The sequence below is a fragment of the Pseudonaja textilis genome, chromosome 1, assembly GCF_049901715.1.
Source record: "Pseudonaja textilis isolate UNSWEBS1 chromosome 1, rPseTex1.2, whole genome shotgun sequence".
In the NCBI taxonomy this organism is placed as follows: Eukaryota; Metazoa; Chordata; class Lepidosauria; order Squamata; family Elapidae; genus Pseudonaja; species Pseudonaja textilis.
This window is the reverse complement of record NC_141990.1, coordinates 326,059,410-326,084,921: the sequence shown is the minus strand read 5'-3', so window position 1 is coordinate 326,084,921 and position 25,512 is coordinate 326,059,410. Positions and strand designations below refer to the sequence as shown.

The following is a 25,512-nucleotide window of genomic DNA, read 5'->3' as shown; positions in this document are numbered from 1 at the left end:
TATTTGAAATTATGACAGTGTACGCAGCAAACGAGATAACTATGCTGGGTTTCGTATCACAAATCACTAGTCGGACACTTCCCAAGTGTTTAGGACTGCGTGATGTATCCACAGATTATGCGAGCAGATCCCAGTAAGGTGGCCTCTGCAGCTGACCAATGGTGATCTTGTCGGTGCCAATTGTTTTTAAGTGCTTGCCTAGGTCTTTAGGCACAGCACCCAGTGTGCTGAGTACTACTGGAACCACCTGCACTGGTTTATGCCAGAGTCTCTGCAGTTCGATTTTCAAGTTCTGATATCTGGTGATTTTTTTCAACTTGTTTCTCGTCGATTTTGCTGTCACCAGGTAAGGCAATGTCAATGATCCACACCTTTTTCTTCTCCGCAATTGTGATATCTGGGGTATTGTGTTCCAAAACTTTGTCAGCCTGTATTCAGAAGTCCCACAGTAGTTTTCCATGCTCATTTTCAACCACTTTTCCAGATTTATGATCCCACCAGTTCTTCACTACAGGCAGGTGGTAGTTGTGACACAAGTTCCAGTGGACCATCTGAGCGACGGTTGTTGTGACGTTGTTTGTAGTCAGTCTGAACTATTGACTTGCAACAGCTCAGTATGTGATCGATGGTTTCCTCCGCTTCTTTGCAGAATCAGCAAATTTTTCTATTATGGATTTGATTGCATTCGTTCTGATGGCTTCTGAACACCACAGTCGCACTGAGGGGTAGAGACAAGGCCCCACTTAAACAATGAGTCCAGGCAGACACCATATTGGGTTCGGATCCTGTTCAGAGTTGGCCAATGCTGGTGAGGAAAGTCAAAACCTGTCCCCTTTGTGTAGAGTCATCTACGTAACTGCTTGTGTCTGGGCAGCTTGAAGTATATTTGAAGTTAAATCTCTCTCTCTCTCTCTCTCTCTCTCTCTCTCTCTCTCTCTCTCTCTCTCTCCCTCCCTCCCTCCCTCTCTCTCTCTCCCCACCCCAAGAGCTAGCATGGAGTTGTTATGAAAGTGCTGGATTAGAGTGGGGAAATCTAGGGTCTAGTTCCCCCTTCAGCCTCTAAAGCTCATTGGTTGAAATTGAAACAGCTCTTCTCTCTCAGACCCACCCAATCAGGTGAAGTTTGTAGTCCCCTTTCAGCCCCAGAAGCTCATTGGTTGAATTTGGGACCAGCCTCTCCCTCTAAACCCAAGAGCCAATCAGGTAGAGTGGGGAAGGGGAGGGAGTGGGGAGACTGAGGGTTTTAATCCCCCCCCCTTCCCCCCGCTTTGCCTTAGAATCTTCCTAGGAATCTTTGGGCCAATCATCTATATTTCTCAGCTTTAGACGGGGAAATCAAAAGGTGCCTCAGAAGTGGATAGGGGTTAACCACTCCTGAAAATTTAATTGAAATTAAAGTAAATCAATTTAAGTACCAACTTCAGGCAGTGTTTATATCAAATAAATTAAATTAAAATGTTGTCAAGACAACTGCACGCACCTGTTGACAGAGTCACCAGAAATCAAGACTGCCTCAGAAGACCGCAACAAAAAACAGTAGTTGTAATAAAAACAAACAGAAACAAGTGTGGAAAGTGGTTATGACCAAGATCAGAGGCCACCGAGGCAGGGAGGACCCATCTAGTTATTTGCAAGTGCAAAGTTGGCATGTGTGTGCAAACACTTCAGCCACTTAGAAAAACCCAAAGGTTATCTATCTATCTATCTATCTATCTATCTATCTATCTATCTATCTATCTATCTATCTATCTATCCATCCATCCATCCATCCATCCATCCATATATATAGGGATATATATATATATCCCTATATATATCCCTATATATATCCATATATATATATATGAACATTTGATTGGGGGAGAGGGGGACGAGCGGTCTGCCACCTCCAAGTGGTGTCCCCTGGATGCGCGAAGCCGTCAAACGCTGACCGTAACTGAGAGCAGACCCTCCGACGACAGGCCCACGCGACAGGCCGGCTGGAGTACTCAAATGCCGCATCAACATGATGGAAACGTCCACTACAAAACACACGTCCAATGCTACCGCGTTCGGGGAACCGACGGGCGCAGGAGACCATTGGCCTGCGCCAAAATCAACGAAATGGTCCACGCGGAAAGCACGGCCGTGTGAAAAACGCAAGCGGGGAACAGAGGACTGCCAGACGCTCAAGGTGGCCACCTGGAACGTGGATTCGCTGACTGGACGCTCGACCGAGATCGTCAGGGCCATGCGGGACAGGAAGCTGGACATCTGCTGCCTCCAGGAAACTCGCTGGAAGGGCAACAAGGCTACGACTATAGACGGCTACAAGATCATATACACCAGCTGTAAGGAAAACCGTGGCGGTGTAGCTGTGGTTGTCAGTCCAAGCTGGCAAAGTTCCGTCGCAGAAGTTAAGCGCCTCACAGAACGACTGATGATAATCGTCGTAGCGACCGAGAGGCAGCGCCTACACATCTTGTCCGCCCACGCCCCTCAGACCGGATGTCACGAGGAGGAGAAGGATACCTTCTGGGAACTGCTCGACATCCAACTCAGGCAGATCCCACACGAAGACGACATCATCATCTCGGGCGACCTGAATGGTCATGTAGGGCGGGACAAAACGGACACCAGTGCCACGGTGGGCACGGCACAGGCGATACGAATGAGAATGGCCAGAGGATCCTGGACTTTGCCGACTCCCATGATATGACCATCACGAATACCTGCTTCATTAGGCGAGAATCTCAACTCCTCACCTACCATAGCAGAAAGCGGAGCCACCACACACAGATCGACTACATCATCGCACGACGAAGAGCCGCTAAAAACGTGCTCAACGCCAAGGCGTACCCGTGCGAATCGAGCAGTCAGCACAGGCCGCTGATGGCGAAGATCAGGATCAGCAAGCCCAAGACCAGGATTGACAAAAGAAATGCAGACCAGCCACGAATCAAGTGGTGGAACCAGAAGAAGATGGCGGGACCCCTCATCAAACCGGAGCAGTTCCCGCAGATGGTCGACGGGCCACAGGAAGCGTGGTCCATGCTGAAGAGCACTGTTCACACTGCCGGCTGCCAACAGCTTGGTTGCACCAAGCCAGGACGGAGACGCATCGAACGAGATACATGGCTCTGGACACCGGAAGTACAAGATGCCGTACACCTGAAGAAACGGCTCTACAAGGCCTTTCTTCAGGACAAGACCAGCGAGAAGCTCTGCGAATACAAGGCGGCCAAAAAGGCAGCCAAGAAAGCAGTAGCGACAGCCAGAAGCTCCCACTACGATGACATCTACGAGAAGCTGAACACGCGAGAAGGCGAGAATGAGATCTACCGCCTAGCCAAAAGCAGACACAGGAAGACCCTGGACATTGACCAGTTTCATGGGATCAACGCGATAAAGGGGAAATTTGATCGTCAACCCCAGAGACGCTGCGGAGAGGTGGTGGCAATACTTCGAGAAGATCTCCACCGAGGAGTTCCCACACCCACGAACCCGCGAGGTGACCCAGTTGAAGGCCCAGTCTCAGGCATTTATGCCAGCGAGGTCGCCGACGCCATCAAGGCCATGAAAAACGGTAAGGCAACAGGACGACATCCCTGCCGACTTCTGGAAAAAGGCACTACCGGGCTCGGCATTGTGGCTGTGCGAGCTGTTCAACAACATCGTCTTCACGGGAAAAGTGCCACACGACTGGTACCGCAGCACCACTGTTCCGATCTGGAAGGGAAAGGGCAGCCCAGCGGACTGCTCCAACTACAGACCGGTCAGGTTACTGTCACACACTATGAAGATCTTTGAACGCGCCCTTGATAAGCGCATTCGGGACACCGTCGACATCAGCGTCAACCAGGCTGGATTCATCAAGAACTGCGGCACCACCGACGCCATCTTCGGTGTGCGGATGCTGATGGAGGCTCACAGAGAGAAGAAAATCCCGCTCCACACCGCCTTCCTAGACTTGGAAAAGGCCTTCGACCGAGTCCCGCACGATCTCATCTGGTACGCACTGCGAGACCACGGCGTGCCTGAGCTGCTCGTACAATGGGTCCAACTCCTATACAGATGTCACAAAAGCCGTGTAAAAGCGGCAGCTGGGATATCAGAGGAGTTTAATATTACCGTCGGCGTACACCAGGGCTCTGCTCTCTCACCACTGCTGTTCATTCTGGTGATGGACACAATTACACACGACCTGTACACGCCCGCCCCATGGACGCTGCTCTCGCCGATGATGTGTTCCTGGCCAACCTGTGCAAGGCTGAACTAGAGCACCGAGTCCAACAGTGGCACGACCGCCTCGAGCAGTTCGGGCTCCGGCTGAACCTAAAGAAGTCCGAATACCTGACCACTGACAATGAAATGACAGGCTCCATCCACGTGAACGGGCAGGAGCTACCGCGCGCCTCCACCTTCAAGTACCTGGGAACTACTCTTGGGGAAGAAGGCCTACTACAAACTGAGGTGGCAGCCAGGATCAATGCAGCGTGGGGCAAATGGAAGTCCGTCACAGGCGTCCTCTGTGACAAGAAGATGCCGATGCGCCTGAAGGCGAAAATCTATAACTCTGTGGTGCGCCCGTGGCCATATACAGCGCAGAGTGCTGGCCGACGACCAAAGAAGTCGAAAGCAGACTCCAGATAATGGAGATGCGAATGCTCCGATGGTCGGTAGGCCTCACCCTACTCGATCGCGTCAGGAACGAAGAAGTGCGTAGACGGTTCAACGTCGTGCCCATCCCCACGGTCATGAGGCAGTCCCGGCTACGATGGTTCGGCCACGTGAGCCGCGCCAAGGAAGAATCCATCATCAAATCTGTAATGAAGGTGACTGTCGGAGGAGCGAGACCGCGTGGTAGACCTAAACAACGCTGGATGGACACGATCAAGGCCGATCTAGAGATCGCGAAGGCAGACCCGACACACGTGACAGACAGAGAGGTGTGGAAGCAGTACTCAAGGACATTAGCGGACCTCGCCCGAGCGCGAGACAAACGCTGAAGAAAAAGAAGAAGAAGATTTGATTGGGGGAGAAAATCACATTCCTCTCGACATGTGTGATATGACAACCCCACTTTTGGATTTTTCAGAGAACAGATAATCAGAGTTGGAAGGGACCTTGTAGGTCATCTAGTCCAACCCCCTGCCCAAGCAGGAGACCTACACGATTTCTGACAAATGGCAGTCCGATCTCTTCTTGAAAGTCTCAAGTGATGGTGCTCCCACAACTTCCGAGGTCAACTTCTGTTCCATTGGTTGATTGTTCTCACTGTCAGAAAGTTTCTCCTTATTTCCAGGTTGAATCTCTCCTTGTTCAGTTTCCATCCATTATTCCTTGTCTGGCCTACAGGCGATTGACCCCCTTCTCTCTGTGGCAGCCTCTCAAATATTGAAAGACTGCTATCATGTCTCCCCTGGTCCTTCTCTTCACTAAACTAGCCAGGCCCAGTTCCTGTAACCGTTCTTCATATGTTTTAATCTCCAGTCCCCTAATCATCCTTGTTGCTCTTCTCTGTACTTTTTCTTAGAGTCTCAACATCTTTTTTATAATGTGGTGACCAAAGCTGGACGCAGTACTCTAGGTGTGGTCTTTCTAAGGCTTTATAGAGTGGTATTAGTACCTCACTTGAAGTACCTCACTTTTCACTCAAAGGTTGCTGTGGAACTGTAAATAACGTATCCTTTTTTTTTTTTGAAGAATCATAGCCAAGGACACTTACTGAGTGGTATGATCTGCTTGCAAATATGGCTATTAAGGAACATAAAATGCAAAAAGGCCTATTTGGTTGTTAGGTATATTCATTCCATTAGTTATTAACTTGATGCATTGCTTCTTCCTCTTTTACCAGGCAATTGGGTCTATGTTCAATAAAATATTGATTAAATTTTACCATGCAGCCAAGGAGGGCAAAGAATTCAAAAAGGAAGTTTTAGGCCACCGTATGCAATTAAAGGGTGATCCTGAAACATCATGCAGCACTTTTTTAAAAAGCATGGGGTCAAGGAGAGGTTTTATTATCTATTTAAAGCCGAGCAAGGAGGGGAGGAAACAGCTGAACTGTCCTTGCTAGAGGTGGTATTTGCCGGTTCTCTGAACTACTCAAAATTTCTGCTACCAGTTCTCTGGAACTGGTGAGAACCTGCTGAATGCCACCTCTGCTCCAAGGCCAACAGAGCCTCCCTCTTGATCTCTGTCGGCTCATCTTCCCCCACAGATTCAGACTCGGAGGGGGACATGACAGGTGGTGAGCAACCAGCATATATTTAGGACAATTCCAACATCCCAGGATCATATAAATCACCATTTGTGACCTTCCTAGCCAGCTTCCAATAAGCAAAGCCAATGGAGGGAAGCTGGAATTGCTTAACAACCATGTGATTCATTGAACAATAGCAGTGATTTGCCGAACAAGCAGGACCATAAAGATGCAGCAATGGTTGTAAATGTGAAAACTGGCTGTAAGTCACTGTTTTCTGGGCTGTTGTAACTTTGAACGATCACTAAACTAACTGTTGAATGTTGAGGACCACCTGTGTTTAAAGCAAGCTGGAGTCTATGGGATTTTCCACAGAGCATGAAAATATAGAGGTTTTTTCCCTCTACAAAAACCATAATCTCTCATGGAATATGACAGGTGTGTTTGAAGTGGGGCAGAGACCAACATGGACAAGATCACCCCATTTCTCCTTTCTCCTCCTCCCCATGTCTTTCCTCCCCACTTCCCCACCCAGAAGGCTTCTGTGTTAGAGGGTCTGATAGCTCATCCTGACTCATAGCACTTAGCAATAGCACTTAGACTTACCGTGTTTCCCACAAAATAAGGCCGGGCCTTTTTTTTTTTTTTTTTGAGCCCCGAAAAAACGGCCAAGCTGTGACTTAATTCCCTCCCCCTTGCATCCTCGGGTGGGCGGGCAGCGACGGCTTGGATGTTGACCTCGGCGTTGGTGGGGCACTTCGTATCGGGAGACCTTCCGCCACCGTTGCTTTCCCTTCTCCCTTGCTGCTGCGGCGTTTAGAGTAATGCCGTGGCATTTGGCGCAGTCATGTGTGGGCAGCCAGGGCTCCTCTCTGCAACCGGAGCCCAGCAGAGACACTCGGCTTCAGGCGCTCCTGTCGTGGCCTTCCCTTTGCCTTCGAAGGTAAAGCCAATTATTTTAAAAATGACGCCCTACTACAACAAAGACTCCAGCCCAACCCCACGTGGGAAGGCGAATCTCCCGGAGCTGCAGCGCAGGATCGGCCCACCTCGGGAGAAGCGCCCAGCCACCATCCCTGCCTGATGCCAGGCAGAGCACGAAGATTTTGCCTGGGGCGCCCAGCACAGCTGACAGGCAGGCCCTCCTTCCTGGCAGCAGAGCTCTCAGCAAGGCAACGAGTGCCTCCCTGCCGGACCCTCTGCTCATCCCGCCAGGGCCGCACCAGAGCCGTGCAGGCTGGGCAGAGCCAGGAAAGCGAGCCGCAGGTGCCAAGCAAAAGAGCTGGGCTGACCTGAGCTTGGCTTCCTTCCCAAGTCCCTCCAGCGTGAACCTGAAGGGGCCACCGGAAGAGGCTGCCCGAGGCAGTGATAGCGCCCACCCATCCGCAGACAGGGAGGCAAGGTGACGGCAGCGCTGCTTCCCTGGCCGGCAGAGAGAGCCCGAAGCCACTCATCCTTTCCACCCCTCGCCCAGCTCATCCCCATGCATCTCCAAATGTGCCAGCAGCTCCAAACGCTTCAGTGGAACAGGCATCAGGCAGAGGCCCTGACTCAGCGGGGCTCAGCTCGGAGGAGGACGCAGCGCAGGCTGTCACCTTGCCTCCCTGTCCACGGATGGGTGGGCGCTATCACTGCCTCGGGCGGCCTCTCCCGGTGGCCCCTTCAGGTTCGGGCTGGAGGGACTTGGGAAGGAAGCCAAGCTTGGGGCAGCCCGGCTCTGTCGCTTGGCAGGCAGGCACACACCTGCGGCTTGCTTTCCCAGCTCTGCCCAGCCCGCACGGCTCTGGCGCGGCCCTGACGGGATGAGCAGAGGGTCCAGTGGGGAGGTGCTTGCTGCCTTGGTGAGAGCTCTGCCACTGGGCAGGAGGGCCCGCCTGTCAGCTGCGCTGGGCGCCCCAGGCAAAGCTCTTCGCACTCTGCCAGGCACCAGGCAGGGATGGCAGCTGGGTGCTTCTCCCAGGGTGGGCCAATCCTGCACTGCGGCCCTGGGAGATTCACCTCCCCACCTGGGGTTGGGCTGCCCTCTTGGGCAGGGGAGGCTTTGTCGTACCGGTAGTAGGGTGTCGTTTTTAAAAGAATTGGCTTTGCCTTTGAAGGCGAAGGGAAGGCGGTGACAGGAGCGCCTGAAGCCGAGTGTCTCCGCAGGGCTCCGGTTGCAGGGAAGAGCCCTGGCTGGCTGCGCGTGGCTGCGCCAAATGCCGCGGCATTGCTCTAAACACCGCAGCAGCAAGGGAGAAGGGAAAGCAACGGTGGAGGAAGATCTCCTGATATGAAGTGCCCCACCAACGCCAAAGTCAACGAAGGCAGCACCATATCCGGGTATGCAACAGAAGTACTTCCTAACGGCAAGCACCCCCCACCATTCCCCCCCATTTCACATGTTTAATATAGGCCTTGGGGGGAGGAGCTTAATTTGATTTTATGCCTATAAAACATGCTGGGCCTTCCTATTGGTGGAGGCCGTATTGTTGGAGAAACACGGTATATGCCTCTTTACAGTGCCTTACAGCCCTCTCTAAGCGGTTTACAGAGTCAGCCTTTTGCCCCCCAAGAGTCTGGGTCCTCATTTTACCGACCTCAGAAAGGACGGAAAGCTGAGTCAACCCTGAGCCTGGGAGATTTGAACTGCCAAACGGCAGGCAGCTAGCAGGCAGCAGAAGTAGCCTGCAGTACTGCACTCTAACCACTGCGCCACCGCGGCTCATCCTGGAGATTTGAAATGATCTTTGGCAGGGAAAGACCTTTGGAATCAGACCAAGATCTACAAAGGACAATATAAGAAGAAGCCACATATTGCTAATTTATTCCATTAATATAATAATCATCTTTCTAAGAAAAAGGCAGGTGAAAATGTGTCTCTCTGTGTGTGTGTGTGTGTAGTCAGTGCAGAATTGTGCAATTAGGAACCTAATATTTTGAGCCAGAGAGTGGTTTGTCTGGTATTGAATGGTAGCAAGAAAAGGACTACCAGCTGGCATTAGTGGTGAGTATTTTGAAGTTGTGTTTCCTTTTTTTTACTTTCATTCTTTATTTATGCTTCCTTACAGTTACCATTAATAATTAATTGCCGGTATATTATTTGCAACTTGGAGTTTACTACTCATGTGTGGCCTGTTTCCTCTCAGAGGTTTCAGAAGGAGAGAGCTTTGGTCGTGTGTAGAGGGTAACTCTTGGCCCATGGGGATGAAAAGGAGATGCTGGTTACTGAAGAAGTCAGAGTAACCTGTAGATCTTCCCATTGCTGAACCAGGCTACCTGAGAGCAAGGAGAGGGTTGGGGGCAATCTGTATAAAGGGATGAGAACAAAGAAGAGGGGATCAGTCTGTTCTCTAAAGGAGGGGTCGCCAACCTTTTGGACCTCAGGGACCACCAAACTCTTAATTTTAAATCCCGCGGGCCAGAGACCCTGGGAAAATCCCCCCAAAAGTCTGCAGGAAAATTCCCCACCTCGTTTTCCTACCGATCGATCATTCTTTATTTGGGATTGCAGGATAATGTCTCCAATCTCCGTTCTCAGGGGGAGAAAGAGAGAGACTTTTGGCTTCATGCAAGGAAAGCAGCAGAAGCAGCAGAAGTCTGTATTTCTCTCCCCCCCAAACTTCTCCAGAAATGAGTCTTTGTGAGACTTGTCATGCTGGTGCAGCCTCTTGGAGCAGGATGCCTTGCAGGGTCCCAAAGGCTCATTTCTGGTTGAGTTTGGGGGAGATAAAGAAAGACTTATGCTGCTTTCCTTGCATGCAGCCGAAAGCAGAAGAAGAAAGAAGCAGAAAGAAGCAGTCCAGTGGCCAGGCGAGGCACGTGGGGTGAGTAGGGCAAGTTCCCACCCTCCGCCCTTTCCCCCCTCCCCTCACTACCTTGTGTTGTTCACAATGCAAGCAATGCAAGCCTTGTGTTCCCGCAGGCCATGTGGGCGGCGCAGCCTTGTGGTCCCATGCAGCCTGGATTAATTGCTTTGGGGGTGACATTTCTCTACAGACCACTTAATTTTCTCACAGATCACAAGTGGTCCCGGGCCCACTGGTTGGTGACCACCGCTCTAAAGCACTGGAAGATGGGAGAAGAAGCAATGGACGGAAACCGATCAGGAGAGAAGCAACATAGAACTGAGGAGAAATTTCCTGAGAGTGAAAACAATTAACCTGTGGAACAACTTGCCTCTAAAAGTTATGGGTGCTCCAACACTGGAGGTTTTTAAGAAGAGATTAGACAAGCATTTGTCTGAAAGGATATAGGGTTTCCTATTTGAGCAGGGGGTTGGACTAGAAGACCTCCAAGGTCCCTTCCAACACTGCTATTCTGAGAATATCCTTCTTAAATTCAAATTGAGATGAGCATTGATGCAACCGGACTTAGAAAAAGCAGGATAGAAAAACGCTGGTTTTGTATTCTGGTGTTGGAGAAGATTCCTCACAATACAACGGACAGCCAACAAACAGAACGTAGAGCAAATCAACTCAGATTCTCATTCAAGGCACAAATGATCAGGCTCAATTTATCGTGTTTTGGATACATTGGGCCAAGACCTACCTTTCTGGGGATCCCAAAATGCTGGGAAAGACGGAAGGGAAAAGAGAAGCAAGGAAGTGGATGGACTTAACAGGGATGGATGCCGGAAGGAGCAGTTTTTAAGGCAGATCACCACACGGGGAAAATCCCTCTTGCTAACAGTTGGTACCACTTGATGGCATGCGATAAAAAATTAAGCAATGCTTAATTCCTTCAGCTTGTTGGAACCTCTGCTTCTTTATGTACCTTGATAAGACACCTCGTACACATGAATGCACATGTGCTCCAGAGCACTTTTGATATGGCAGATCACATTGACATTTGCGCATATTTCTTATGCATGCACAAACATTAGACAAACTGTTTCCTTGTAACAACCATAGTCCCACTTGCCTGTTGAAGGATCTGGAGGATAATGAGACATTTGCATAAGTATCCATTTTTGGCTCTCGCCTGTCTTGCCAGAACCATACATTAGCAGTAAAGGAGGATAGCAGAGGCAACATTATACATATATATATATTTTAAAAACTACCACTAATTTCCTTGGAAATAAATCTGGGCAAACCGGTCACCTGCACTTCACAACAGGTAAAATGCTTGTCTTAATCAAACACTGCTACAATTAGAATAGAATGGAATCACAGAGTTGGAAGGGACCTTGGAGGTCTTCTAGTCCAACCCCCTGCTTAGGCAGGAAGCCCTATACCATTTCAAACAAATGGTTATCCAACCTCTTCTTAAAAACTTCCAGTGTTGGAGCATTTACAACTTCTGGAGGCAAGTTGTTCCATGGATTAATTGTTCTAACTTATCAGGAAATTTCTCCTTAGTTCTAAGTTGCTTCTCTCCTTGATTAGTTTCCACCCATTGCTTCTTGTCCTGCCCTCAGGTGCTTTGGAGAATAGCTTGACTCCCTCTTCTTTGTGGCAGCCCCTGAGATATCGGAACACTGCTATCCCGTCTCCCCTAGTCCTTCTTTTAATTAAACTAGACATACCCAATTCCAGCAACCGTTCTTAGTATGTTTTAGCCTCCAATCCCTAATCACCTCTGTTGCTCTTTTCTGCCCTCTTTCTGGTCTCAACCTCTTTTTTACATCGTGGCGACCAAACCTGGATGCCGTATTCCAAGCGTGGCCTTACCAAGGCCTTATAAAGTGGTATTAACACTTCACGTGATCTTGAGTCTATCCCTCTGTTCATGCAGCCTAGGACTCCGTTGGCTTTTTTTGGCTGCTGTAGCACTCTGCTTTTATTTTTTTTCTAGTCCAAAAATCCATAGCAAAGACATAACCTCAATTTTGCTGAGGTGTTCCAAAACGCTATAGACTTCAAAACTGCTACGCCTCGTCTTCAGTTTACCATCACAATTGAGCCCAACATTCACGTTGCTAAGTGAGAATGTTAAGTGAGTTTTACCCCATTTTAATGACTTTTCTTGCCACAGTTAAGTGAATCCTTTCAGTTGTTCAGTTAGTAACACGGTTGTTAAGTGAATCTGGCTTCTCCGTTGACTTTGCCTGTCTGAAGGGAATCACGTGACTCTGGGACAACGCAACCGTCATAAATATGAGCCAGTTGTCAAGCATCTGAATTTCTCTCACATGATCCCGGGGATGGCTGCAACCGTTGTACGTGTGAAAAACTGTCAAAAGTTGCCTTTTTTTTAGTGCCGTTGTAACTTTGAACGATCACTAAACGAACTGTTGTAAGTGGAGGACTACCTGTACTTGTTGAAAGAGTGACATACAAAAATTTCCAGCAGGCCCAAGAAAGATCCATCAAAACTACAAATTAACGTTATCAACGGCATATAAAGAGAATCTTATCAAGATGTTTTATAGATGGCATTTGACACCGGCAAGATTGGCCAGGATATATCCGACCATGAACCCACACTGTTGGAAATGTAAGCTAGTAGATGGAACATATTACCATATGTGGTGGCAATGCCCTAAAGCCAAAAAGCACTGGGGGAAAATGAGGAGATGGATAAGAGAAATTACAAGGTACAATATCGAATTCAAGCCAGAAAACTTCTTACTGGGGATGATTAAAGAAAATCTGGAGAAACCCACCCAATACGTCGTTCAACATGTAATAACAGCAGCTAGAATCGCTTATTCCCAAAACTGCAAAGTAGTTGACATACCTTCAGAAATCATGGTAATTAACAAAATATTTGAGTGTGCTGAGATGGATAGGCTTACGAGAAAACTAAAGGAAAAGAGGAGTTGGAGTTTTATGAAGTCTGGGAAATGTTTTATATATATGGTTAGAAAAAAGGAATAAGATTTGATATGAAATAGAATTGTAAATAAAATGTATTTTATTTATGTAACTGTAATGCTTGACACAGAACTGTTAAAATGTAAATACACATGTATTTTGAAAATAAATTAAAAAAAATTTTTTTAAAGAAAGATCCATCAAAACAGAAAAATTTTCAGTAGCAGAGAACCAAGCACACATCTTCAAATAACATCCAAACAGATTTTTCTAGGAACCCAGAAGCACCTGGGAAGAGCAGAAAGTCAACAGAATTCCTCCACCATATTTCATCATTGGGGTTTACTTTCATTACAGGCAGAGAAATAAATTCTGTCCAGATAAATCAAGCTATTCACACACCGCTATCATTTCACACAATTGTTTCACTCACCCAAAACTGAGAGAGGGAGGAGATAGCCAAGCAGGAACCAGCAGCCAACATCTTGCACGAGATGGACCATCCTTAATCTGGAAGAATAAGGAGGGTGGGGAGAGTATGAACCTCCAGTAGCACAAATCTTTGTACATATTTTTCTTTCCCTTCTTTCCTTCTACTCCTTTTTCTACCCTGCATTGCATTTTCTTCCTTTTTTCCTGCATTGCACATTTTCCTTCTTTGCCTTCAAATTTTTCTTGCACTCCCTTCCTCCCATTTCCTTTTTCCTTCTTCCTTCTCATTCCCCCCTTCCCTCCCTTCTCTTCCCTTCCTTTTCCCATCTCTTTCCTTTTCCTCTCTTCTCCTCTCCTCTCCTTCCTCTTTCCCTGTCCATCCTCTTCCTTCCTTCCTTCCTTCCTTCCTTCCTTCCTTCCTTCCTTCCTTCCTTCCTTCCTTTCCATCCTTCCTTCTCTCCCTCCGTCCCCCCCCATTTGGTTTTTTTATTCTTCCCCTTTACCCACTCATTACTTTCTTCCATACTGCTCTCCTCTTCCTCCCTTATTTTCTCCAGCACCCCCCTTTCCTACTCATTTCCTTATCCTACCACCCATGGATGCCCAGGCTGGGCTCTGCCTGTTGCAACCCCATCCCCACTCAGAAGGAGCCATGGGTGCAAATGGATTTCTTAAAACAAGCCAATCCATTCCTTAAAACTGTCTTAAAGGAGTGAAAGGCCTGGACATAATTCTTTCCTCCACCTTTCAGCAGCAATTCTTTTATTCTGGAGGAAAACATGAACAGGAATAACAATAACAACAGTAACAACAACAACAACAACAACAATTTAAAAAGAAAATCCGTATCACTTTTCACAGCAGGGCAAGTATTTCCCGCTCAACTTGCTCTCTACCGGGAGGTTGCTTCAAAAGTAGCAGCTTCTTGCTTCAACCCTCCAAATGTAATGTAAACATCTGAATAATAAGTTTCTCCATGGAGTCTTTGGTGCTCTCTGAGCTTAGGTGTTTGCTTGCAGGCATTTCATTACCCTACTAGATAACATCATCAGTGCTTGTGAGTGTCGGGTTCACTCCCTGTTTTTATATAGAGTACTTTGCCCTGCAATGTTGACGGAGGTGGTTTTCTCCTTGGTAGTTCCCTGGTTAGGGTCGTTTTCTGCTTGATTGTTTGTCTGGTGTTAATCCCTGCTTATTTGGGTATTGGTTTCTGGAGAGGATATGTTCTAGTAGTCTTTCTGTTTCCTTCCTAACTTTTTACTGACTCTTTTAAATAGTATGCAAATAAGGTTTATCTCTATAGAAACCAAGGAACTACCAAAAAGAACCTCCCCACCACCACCAAGCACTGGCAGAACAAGCTACTGTAATATAAACAAGAAGCAAATTCCACACTCGCTAGCACTGATGATGTTACCTAGTTGGGTAATGAAATATCCGCTGGAAAAAGCACCCAAGGTCAGAGAGCACTTCACAGTTCAACCATGAGCTACAGAAATCCTCTTTTATCGGAAAATATTTCTCTCTGTGTGTAAGCTGATCAGTTGGGTTGTTAGTGGTTTGAATAGATCAGGGGTGTCAAACTTGATTTCATTGAGGACCGCATCAGGGTTGTGTTTGACCTTGGAGGGCTGGGGGGTCGTGGCCATGGTGGGTGTGATATGGGACCCATGTCAGGGGCACCTGTGGTGGCCAAGTGCTAAGGCAAGATTTCCCCGACAGCCTCCCTCACTCTCATTATAACCATCCTTCCTTCCTTCTCTTCCTTTTCCTTCCCTCCTCGTTCTCCTTCTTCCTTCACCTCTTTCCTCATTTTTCCTCTCTTGCTCTCTTCCCATCTTCCCTTCTTTTCCTTTATCTTTCCTCTTCTCCCTTCCTGGCCCTTCTTGCATGCTCAAATGCAAAAGGGAAAATATGTCTCCTTTCGCTTTGTTTTTAGTTTGTTTTGATAGCCCTCTGCCAGTGAAAACGGTCCCCCAAGCTCCATTTTCACTGGCAGAGGCACCACAGGCTGATCCAGTTTCCAGGCCAGCCCCGTGGACCAGATCTAAGCACCCCACGGGCTGAATTTGGCCCGCGAGCCTTGAGTTTGACACAGGGGTGGGATTTAAATTTTTTAACAACCGGTTCTGTGGGTGTGGCTAGGTAGGCGTGGCTAGATGGCCATGTGACTAGGTGGGCGTGGCTTCTTCTTTTTTTGCAGCAACACCCATCCAATTTTTTTTGCCTCCTGAGCCTCAGGGAAGCCTCCTGGGGGGGGAGCATTTTTGCTCCCAGGAAGCCAAAAAATGGAGCGCAGGGATGCACAGCTCCGCCCCCCGAGCTCCGCTTTGACTCCTGGGCCTCAGGGAAGCCTCCTGGGCAAAGCAGTAAGACAGCAAGGGGGATCCCGGCATAACTGATCGTTGGGAGGGGGGAAAAATAAAATACCTTAAGAAGTGACTGGGAGGGAGAGAACGCAGTCAGCGATGTCAGGTATGCACGCAATGTTGTGCATGTGCAATAAGGACTGACTGGGAGGGGAGAGGCAGGCGGAGAAGGGTGGGGCCAGCCAGGGGCACAATTTGCCGGTTCTCTGAACTGCGCAGAATCATAACAACCGGTTCTATAGAACCGGTCTGAACCGGTAGAATCCCACCTCTGGTTTGACACCCCGGAATAAATGGTCTTTCATAAAGGTAGGCACCCAGCCATAAAGAGCCTTATAGGTTTAAATCACCACCTGAAACTATCCAGAAACCTACTGGTGACCAATGCAGGGTTCAAAACAGCCGTGTTATATGCTCCCAACATTAAAATGCTCAAAAAAAAAAACCCAACAACCATGCAGGCTGCTGCATTTTGCACAAATTGAAATTTCTGAGGTATTCTTCAAGGGCAACCCCTAGTAAAATGCTTTCTAGTAGTCCAGCCCGATGATGACTGAAGCATGAAATGACTGTTACTAGGGCCTCCTCCTACCAGAAAAGAGCAGAGGCTGGATGTGCCAAAAATTGTGCTAAACCTGAATTATGGGCCCTTTCCTTCTAATCACTGCATCTCGGTTTTCCAAAATCAATTATGAGCGTAACCGAGAAATGTTTACTTTAGAGAGAATTAAATGAACTGCAGCCTTTTTCATTAGATAAGCCTACATGTTGGAATTTGAAAGCAGGGGAGAATGTATCTTTTCTCTTCATTCATCAAATTCATGAATCCCCTACTGGGCTCAGGTGTGCTGGCGCTGTTTCTTTTCCCAGGAAACAACTTCCCTCTGGAGATTTAGAAGGCCCCAGCCCTGCTGGGTTTCTAGAAGGCGTTAAAGTCCTACCTTTTTCTCATTTATCGGGGGCCAGAATGTTAATTGAGTCTGGTACGAATGGTTTATGATGTGCTTTGGGTGAGGTTTCCAGCCTCACTTACATTGAATTATATTGTATTGTTGTCAGGCACAAATAACCAGAATCACAGGTGTAGAGTTCAAACTGGCTATTTTATTTTTCTCTGCCTATAATATAGAATTCTCCCTAGACTGGCAGCTCTCAGCTGGGAAAGGCCAGATAAGGCTTAAAAGGATTCGGTGGGAGGGCAGACCATGCCCTCTTGTGTTCCTGCAGTGAGTTCTAGGCTAATTCCCTGCTTGACCTCCCCTCCTCCTGACAGGGACGCTTGTTCTCCAACATCTGGATTGCATTAATTTTATTTCCATCTGTTTTATGTTTTGTCAGCCATTCAGAGGCATTAGACTAAGGTAAGATGGACAGCTTTATATAGGTAGCATAAGTATATACTGCGTGGTGGCGCAGTGGTTAGAATGCGGCATTGCAGGCAAATTCTGCTGACTACCGGGGTTCAATCCTCACCGGCTCAAGGTTGACTCAGCCTTCCATCCTTCCGAGGTGGGTAAAATGAGGACCCAGATTGTTGGGGGAAAGAGGCTGACTCTGTAAAACGCTTAGAGTGGGCTGTAAAGCAGCATATAAATCCAAGGGCTATTGTTAGTCTTCAACTTATGACCGGTTATTTAGGGAACCATTGAAAGTTCAATAGACTCCCTGGGGGAATTTATGATCCAGTTCCAAAATTATGAGAACTGTCTCCCCCCTCATCCCTCGCAGTTACTTCCAGTTTTTAGCAAAATCTATTTGTTTAATGACCATGACCACGCACTTAACCACTATCATGAAAAAGGCTGTAAAATTGGATCACATACAACCATAATGAGCAGGATTCATTACAGTCATAAGTCAAAGACTATCTGTAAAACAAAATAAATAAAACCCTTTCAGTCGAGTTCAGCTCCTGGTGTCTTCATGGCCAGCACTACCTAATTTGGGGGTGGGGGCAACGAGACTGAAAATTTTTGCAGTTTTTATTTATTTAATTGCCCATCTTTGATGAAGGTTGTTGGCTGGGGAATTCTGGGAGTTGAAGTCCACGCCTCATAGAGTCGCTAAGGTTGAGAAACACTGTGTCAGGCTCTGAGTTCGCTATGGAGCCCGTCAGCTTCAAAACATGCCTCGCAGCAAGTCAGCTGGCCGTGGAGAATGTCACCTTATCTCTGCAGCTGCCGGATCTGTATTTCTGCTTGTGTGCTGGCTGATGGTGTTGAGAGTCGCCGCAGGATGGATTCTACAGCAACTACCTGGCTGCAGGATGGATTCTGCAGCAACTGCGGGGCTGCAGGATGGAGTCTGAAGCTACTGCAGGGTTGGAAATGACTCTTTTCATGTATTGATGGGGTGCATAGTGTTAGAGGGGACCCCAATGGGAAGGATATAAGCCAGAGGTGGTATTCAGCAGGTTCTGACCAGTTCTGGAGAACTGGTAGCGGAAATTTTGAGTAGTTTGGAAAACCGGCAAATCCCACCTCCGACTGGAGATTTTACAGTCTCCTTCCCTTGCCACACCCACCAAGCCACGCCCACAGAACCGTTAGTAAAAAAAATTGAATCCCACCACTGATATAAGCTACCATATAAATCAAGGTGAGGAACTGTGTATAGGCCTGGATGTGACGAGTAGGAGATTTAGTACAATATATTTGTCCCCCAAATATATGAAGTTCGGTGTCCCATGTAAAAAGTTGGGCCCCAAATATATAGGACCTTTTCCCATGAGTTGGGTGATTAATCCTGTTATGGTACAGTTGAGCTTACCACCACGGTTCAAAAAGGTCCACCCAGTATTCCATATTAGTCTCATTAAACCCAGAAGACGTAAATCCTAACGATCGGTTACTTGGTCCAGTGAAGGCAGATCATTATGAGATAGAGACTATTCTTGATTCACGGCTACATAGAGACGGTCTACAATATCTAGTATAATGGAAGGGATATCCTTTAGGTGAGGCATCGTGGGTTAGCCACATCGATGTCAATGCACCAGCCATTATGCTACAAAGGAGCTGGTGTTTGTATTCATTTCCGGACAAATCTTCAATACTCAAGGACTGGCTGAGACACTGCACTAGGAAAGAAAAAGGACACCCCCCCCACCCATATTTTAAGATTTGGCAAGATTTGAAAAGCAAGCATAGGGCCCCACCTGATAAAACGATCAGTAAAAGCCAAAATACATCCATCTTAGTTGTGTGTCAACTTGAAGAGGCACACACTTCAAATATACTTTCCAGCTACATGATCAGGTGAAGATTACAAGTAGGCCTTGACGTACGACCACAACTGAGTCCAAAATTTCCACGGCTAAGCAATGGTTGTTAAGTGAGTTATGCCCCACTTGACAACCTTTCTTGCTGCAGTTGATGTGAATCACTGTTAAGTGAATAATGTGGTAATTAAGTGAATCTGACTTTCTTTGTTGATTTTTGCTTGTCGGGAGATCACAAAAGGGGATCACATGATCCCAGGACACAGAAACTGTCATAAATACAGGTAGTTCTTGACTTACAGCCACAATTGAACCCCAAATTTAGAATTGTTGAGTGAGCCATTTGTTAAGTGAATTTTGCCTTACTTTACAATCTTTCTTGCCGCAGTGGTTAAGTGAATCAGTGCAGTTGGTAAGTTAGTAATCCGGTCGTTAAGTGAATCTGGCTTCCCCATTGGCTTGGCTGGTCAGAAGGTCGTAAAAGGGGAATCACGTGACCTTGGGAGACCGCAACGGTCATAAATATGAACAACTTGCCAAATATATGAATTTTGATCAGGTGATTATAGAGATGATGCAAAGGTCATAACTCTGAAAAGTGATCATAAGTCACATTTTTCTGTGTCGTTGTAACTTTGAACAGTCACTAAATGAACTGCCATAAGTTGAGGACTACCTTTACATGTCAGATGCCAAACGGCTGAATTTGGGTTATGTGACCCTGGGGATGTGGCAATTGGTCGTAAGTTTGAAAATGATCCTAAGCCATTTTTGGGGATGCCATTGTAACTTCTAATGATCACTAAATGAATGGCTGTAAGCCGAGGACTACTACCTGTATAGAACTATGTAACTGTCAGGGTTCAAAGTAATATACGCCCATAGCAAAAAGAACGCCGAGGAAGGTGGGTTCCTCAAAGAATAGTTTTTTGGGACATAGCATATCAGCACAGGCTGGTGAAAACTGACTCGAAATATTCCATGGTTTTCACCTAATTAAAAGTTTTTTAAAATTCCCCTTTCCCAAATTATCAGTCACATTGGTCCAATCAAAGTGCTGTCCGGTTGCCTGGTAACTTGACTCCTCTCCTCTCCAACCACCTGTGGAAGTGTCCTTGGTTCCCAGGAGAACGTATTTTGTTTTGGCTACACAACTCCAACTATCTCTATTCCCTCCAGCTCCAGTGTGGCAACACGGAAGCCTCAAAATGTCCTCGTCCAGGTCAGCTTCAGGGCGGACAGGAAGCACAGGAAGGAATGAAGTCCCATCCACGGCCACTTCGCAATGCTATTCCTCCTTCCCCACCACAGCTAATTATTTCTGATGGCAAAGCCAAAATGTCTCCCTGTCTGGGAGAAAGTCAGAATTTGCATTTCAATGGAATGGATCCAGGCATTCAAGCGTGTGCAATAATGTCACACTGATTTTCCCTTGGGGAGGAAAGTGAGGAAAGGCTCACGGAGAAAAGATTTCTTGCAAATCTCTGTCTTCCGCTTGTCCTTCCCCTCCCTGTCAAGAGAACTGCCTGGCTTAATAACAAATCCATAACCCAGCCATCAACAATAGACGGTAGAGGGGGAATTATAAGCGCCCACAAGGGCGCTTTAGGAGCAGATGGGCCCAGATTCAAATATCTTGATTTCCTGGGTTGGAATTTATCAAAACACATAATATCTCTTGGCTTCAAACTCCCTCACAGGGTTGTTGGGAGTACAAAATACAGGAAGTCCTCGACTTACAACAGTTTGTCCCAAATCGAGCGAGTCCAGAAGTATTTCACAAGAGGAGTACTACACTCTTCTGCTTGCAAAAGAGTACCCTATATCACCAGGCTTGAGATTTTGGGCTTGGACAACCTTGAATTACGCTGCCTACGGTTAGACTTAAGCATAGCACACAAAATTATCTGCTACAATGTCCTATCAGTCAATGACTACTTCAGCTCCAACCACAACAACACAAGAGCACACAACAGATACAAACTCAATGTAAACCGCTTCAAACTCGATTGCCTAAAGTACGACTTCAGCCGCAGAGTGGTCAATGCCTGGAATGCACTACCTGACTCTGTTGTTATATCCTCTAACCCCCACTCCTTTAACCTCAAACTAACCACTATTGACCTCATCCCATTCCTAAGGGGTCTGGAAGGAGCGTTCATAAGTGCACCATCGTGCCTCCTGTCCCTGTCCTGTTGTCCCCATTTATTCGTACCTATTTCCTGTATTCTTACTCATGTTTATACTTATATCTATTACCTTGTAAGCGATTGACAAATCAAATAAATAAATAAAATAAAATAAATAAAGGTGCTTTTTTCAAGATTTATACTCCTTGCAGACAGCTGTATACCCCTCAAAGTATAAATCCTACCCTTCCCCACCATCCAGTCAGAGCTGAAGAAGCTTCTTGGATTGAGAAGTGAAACATCTTCAAAGAAAAAAAAAACAAAGAAAGTCCATCTGCCTCTTGAAAAAAAAAGCACCTTTGGGACAATCATGACCTGGATGACTGAGAATTTCCATAGACATTGACAACGGTTCACTTAGTGACCGAAGTTACAAAGTTATGGTCATAAGTGTGAAAAATGGTCATTCAGTGCCATTGGCAACTCTAAAAAGAACATAGAAATGTTTTATGAGTTTACATTGGCAAGGGGAGCCTGTTACTAGTGTGTGCGTGCACAGAGCCGCCAGAAGGCAAGAACAGTTAAGACAAAAGGGGTGACTCGGGAGTAAGGCTTGGAGGTGTTTGGCCGTCCCATAAGACATAAAGGAGGAGCAAAGGGACGGGAACCTTTGCAGGAAGCAACTTTGTTCGTACTGGTTGGTTTGAATCCTGAAGCTCCTTGTTGAATGTGTGCTCTGTTTGGTCTTGTACAGCCAATTGGCAATTTAGTCGTTGGCAGTGTTTCAAGGGAGATAAAGGTGGGTGCTTATCAGACTTATCCCAAAGGACTTTGGCAGACTTTCATGGGACTGTTTACAAACTGAGACTCATTGAATGACTATAATTCACAGCCACTGAAATAAAACAAAAGGTTTTGGGGACTAACCTGTGTTTGTTAATGTCTCAGGAAGCCTTGGTCGGAACAGTTTCTAAGCTTAAAATGGACGCTTTTGGAACGCTTGCACGCACACACTCATCAAACCAGTTGTTAAGCTGGTTGCAGCCCACCATTGCCGACAGGTAGTCCTTCGACTTACAACCATTCGTTTAATGGCTGTCTGACATTACAACAGTACTGGAAAAAGTGACTTATGGCTGTTTTTTAACACTTACAATTGTGGCAGCATCCCCACGGTCACGGGATCAAAATTCAGACATTGGTCAATTGACTTATATTTATGATAGCTGCAGTGTCCAGGGGGGTCATGCAATCCTCTCTTGCGACCTTCTGACAAGCCAAATCAATGGGGAAGCCACTTAACGACCCTGTCGGTAACTGAATAACTGCAGTGATTCACTTAGCATCTTGTAGCAAGAAAGGTCATAAAATGGAGCAAAATTCACTGCCTTGCTTAGCAATGGAAATTTGGGGCTCAGGGGTTGGTCCTAAGTCAAGGACTGGCTGCCCCTATTGGCCTGACAGGAGTAGATTTCCTCCTCCACAAAATGGGGTCAGTCTAGATGGCCTTCAAGACCCCTTCCAATCCTGAGATTCTAGGTGGCTGGCCATCCCTGACATGACACAGAGCACAAAAACCACAGGATGGACTTATTCCAGGGCAGAGATGGCATTCCAGTTCTGGAGAACCGGTAGGAGAAATTTCGAGTACTTTGGAGAACCGGCAAATCCCACCTCTGACTGGCCCCGCCAACCCCATCTATTCTCCGCCTCCCGAGTCCCAGCTGATCGGCTGGATCTCCTTTGGTTACCCTGCACAGGAGAACGGAGTTGGAAAACAGGTTAGTGGGGTGGAGAAGGAATGGAGATTTCGCAGTAGCCTTTCCCTGGAATGGGGTGGAAATAGAGATTTTACAGTATCCTTCCCCTGCCACACCCACCAAGCCAGGCCACACCCACCAAGCCACGCCCACAGAACCGGTAGTAAAAAAATTTTGAATCCCACCACTGTTCCAGGCGTGTTCAACCTCACGGCGTCACGGTGGTGTCGCATGACGTAACGTGACTTTCCCCCCCTTCATTAAACCGGGCGTGGGCGTGGCCGGCGCGTGACGCATCTGGCCCACGGACCATGACTTTGACAGCCGTGGCTTATTTCATCGCACCTATGAAAGAAACAGAGGGGGAAAAAAATCTTGCTGTGGCACAGCTGTGACAGCTGGCGCTCGGCTTCTGTTTGCTCAGCCAGGAGGCCTGGGGTGCCAATACGGGTGAGTAAATAGCCCATATTTTATTTAAATGACAAACATTAGCCTCCGTTTTTTCAGTTCTTAAAAATGGAGGCCGTGGAGTAGATTAGGAGTAGAATCAATTCAAACCATCCACAAGGCTTACAAATTTGAGGGTTTTTTTTTTTTCCACTGCAATTTTGTGTTTTGGAACTTACTCCCGAGGCCACACATGGAACAGGAGTTTAACTTCGTTTTTCTTCTCTTCTCATCTCTTCCTTGTCACTAATCCTACAGCCTATCCAGACATCGCAATACGCTTGGGCTAAGAAGCGATATTGTTTGTGTGTAAATGTGCGTTGGTGCGCATCTCTGCATTGTTCTATTCATCAGAAACGGCAAATAAAAAAGGAAGCATTGAGGAACAAGGCAGCCACAAACAAGAATGAGTCAGAAGAACAAATGGAGGGGAAAAATAATGATCAAAGGAACTTCTTCAAGCATTTTGCGTTTTTTCTAATTAATTTTATCTTGCCAGGAAAATCCATGCTTGTTCTGCTCAGCTAATAGGAGATTCAGGAGGAGCAGGAATTGTCTACCAAGGGATGCCAGTCGACTTTTACTGGAGTGTTGATTAAATTTCAATGGAGTGGATTTTTCAAGGTGGATAATAGGTTCAGAGCGAGCAAGAAATGGTCCAAAGTCTTTAAGGCATTAGTGATTTAAAGCACAACACTTTAAATTATGTTTGGCGGGCAACTGGCAGCCAGTGCAGGAGACAATGCTGATCCCTGCACCATGTTTGGGCTTTAGCTGCTGCATTTGGGCTACAAATAGTCCTTGAGTTATAACTGAACTGGAACCTGCCCATCATGGTCATATCTGTGACTGCCGTAATTTGGGCCACCTACATGACTGACTGATTTTACAATTTTTGTTGTGGTGGTTATTAAGTGAGCAACGCAGCCGTAAATTGAACTACCACTCTATGAAGCCTGAGTAAGGACACACCTAGAGTACTGCACCCAGTTTTGGTCACCACATTATAAAAAAGATGTTGAGACTCTAGAAAACGTGCAGAGAAGAACAACCAGGATGATGAGGGGACTGGAGGCTAAAACATATGAAGAACAGTTGCAGGAACTGGGCCTGGCTAGTCTAGTAAAGAGAAGGACCAAGGGAGACATGATAGCAGTCTTCCAATATTTGAGGGGCTGCCACAGAGAGGAGGAAGGGGTCAAGCTATTATTTCCCAAGGCCAGACAAGGAATAATGGATGGAAACTGAACAAGGAGAGATTTAATCTGGAAATAAGGAGAAACTTTCTGACAGTGAGAACAATTAACCAATAGAACAGCTTGCCCTCCGAAGTTGTGGGAGCGCCATCACTTGAGACTTTCAAGAAGAGATTGGACTCCTATCTGCCAGAAATGGTGTAGGGTCTCCTGCTTGGGCATGGGATTGGACTAGATGACCTACAAGGTCTCTTCCAACTCTGATTATCTGTTATCATTGTTCGTGATGGGCTGCTTTTGCTGAAAACTGGATATAATTTTTTTTTTTATTTAAATGCAAATGCGTCATAAATGCAGTCACAGGATACAGCAGATGGCCGTATATGTGGTCATATGACACCAGGGGAGGGATAACAACTTTTGGAACTTTGCATCCAGGTCCTTTGTACTCCCAGGTTGTCCACTGAACAGTCACTAGGTGGCTGGTCATAAGTCAAGGACTACCATACCTAAACATGATTTACCCAATGAGAAGCATCTGAAGATAGGATAAAAGGCTGGCAAATTATGATAGCAGCATCACTGTGCAGTACACAGTGCAACACAAGTTCTACCCACGGGTGGGATTCAATTTTTTAACAACCGGTTCTATGTGTGTGGCTTAAGTGGTGGGTGTGGATTGGTGGTCATGTGACTGGGTGGACGTGTCTTAGTGGTCATGTTATTGGCTGGGCGTGGCCAACTCACATCAAGGCACGCATCTCCTCGCCTGGCCTTTCATGACTGTGGGGATGCTGCAACAGTCGTAAGTGTGAAAAATGGTCATAAGTCACTTTTTTCAATGGTCCCTCCACACAAGCAAAGTACCAGCAAAGGAGGGGAAAATAACTCCAGAGAAGTTCCTGAGACAGGAAGTCTAGTCCTGCCAAGAATGTAATAAGGGTTAACGGAGAGGCAGTTTCTGTAAGCAACACCAGAATGTTTCCTTCCTGCCTTCCTTACAGGATTAGGCAAGGAATTTCTTCTAACAACTGGTTC

At 46.9% G+C, this 25,512-nt stretch overlaps 1 protein-coding gene across 1 annotated transcript in view; it reads right to left on the bottom strand.

Moving 5' to 3' along the window:
- Positions 1 to 25,512, bottom strand: part of NCAN (neurocan) — a 151,431-nt gene that overhangs the window by 90,733 nt on the left and 35,186 nt on the right. Inside the window, exon 2 of the mRNA XM_087921126.1 lies at positions 13,355 to 13,431. Within this exon, the coding sequence (XP_087777252.1) occupies positions 13,355 to 13,424 (70 nt within the window). The 5' untranslated portion in view covers positions 13,425 to 13,431. The remainder of the gene's footprint in view (positions 1 to 13,354; positions 13,432 to 25,512) is intronic.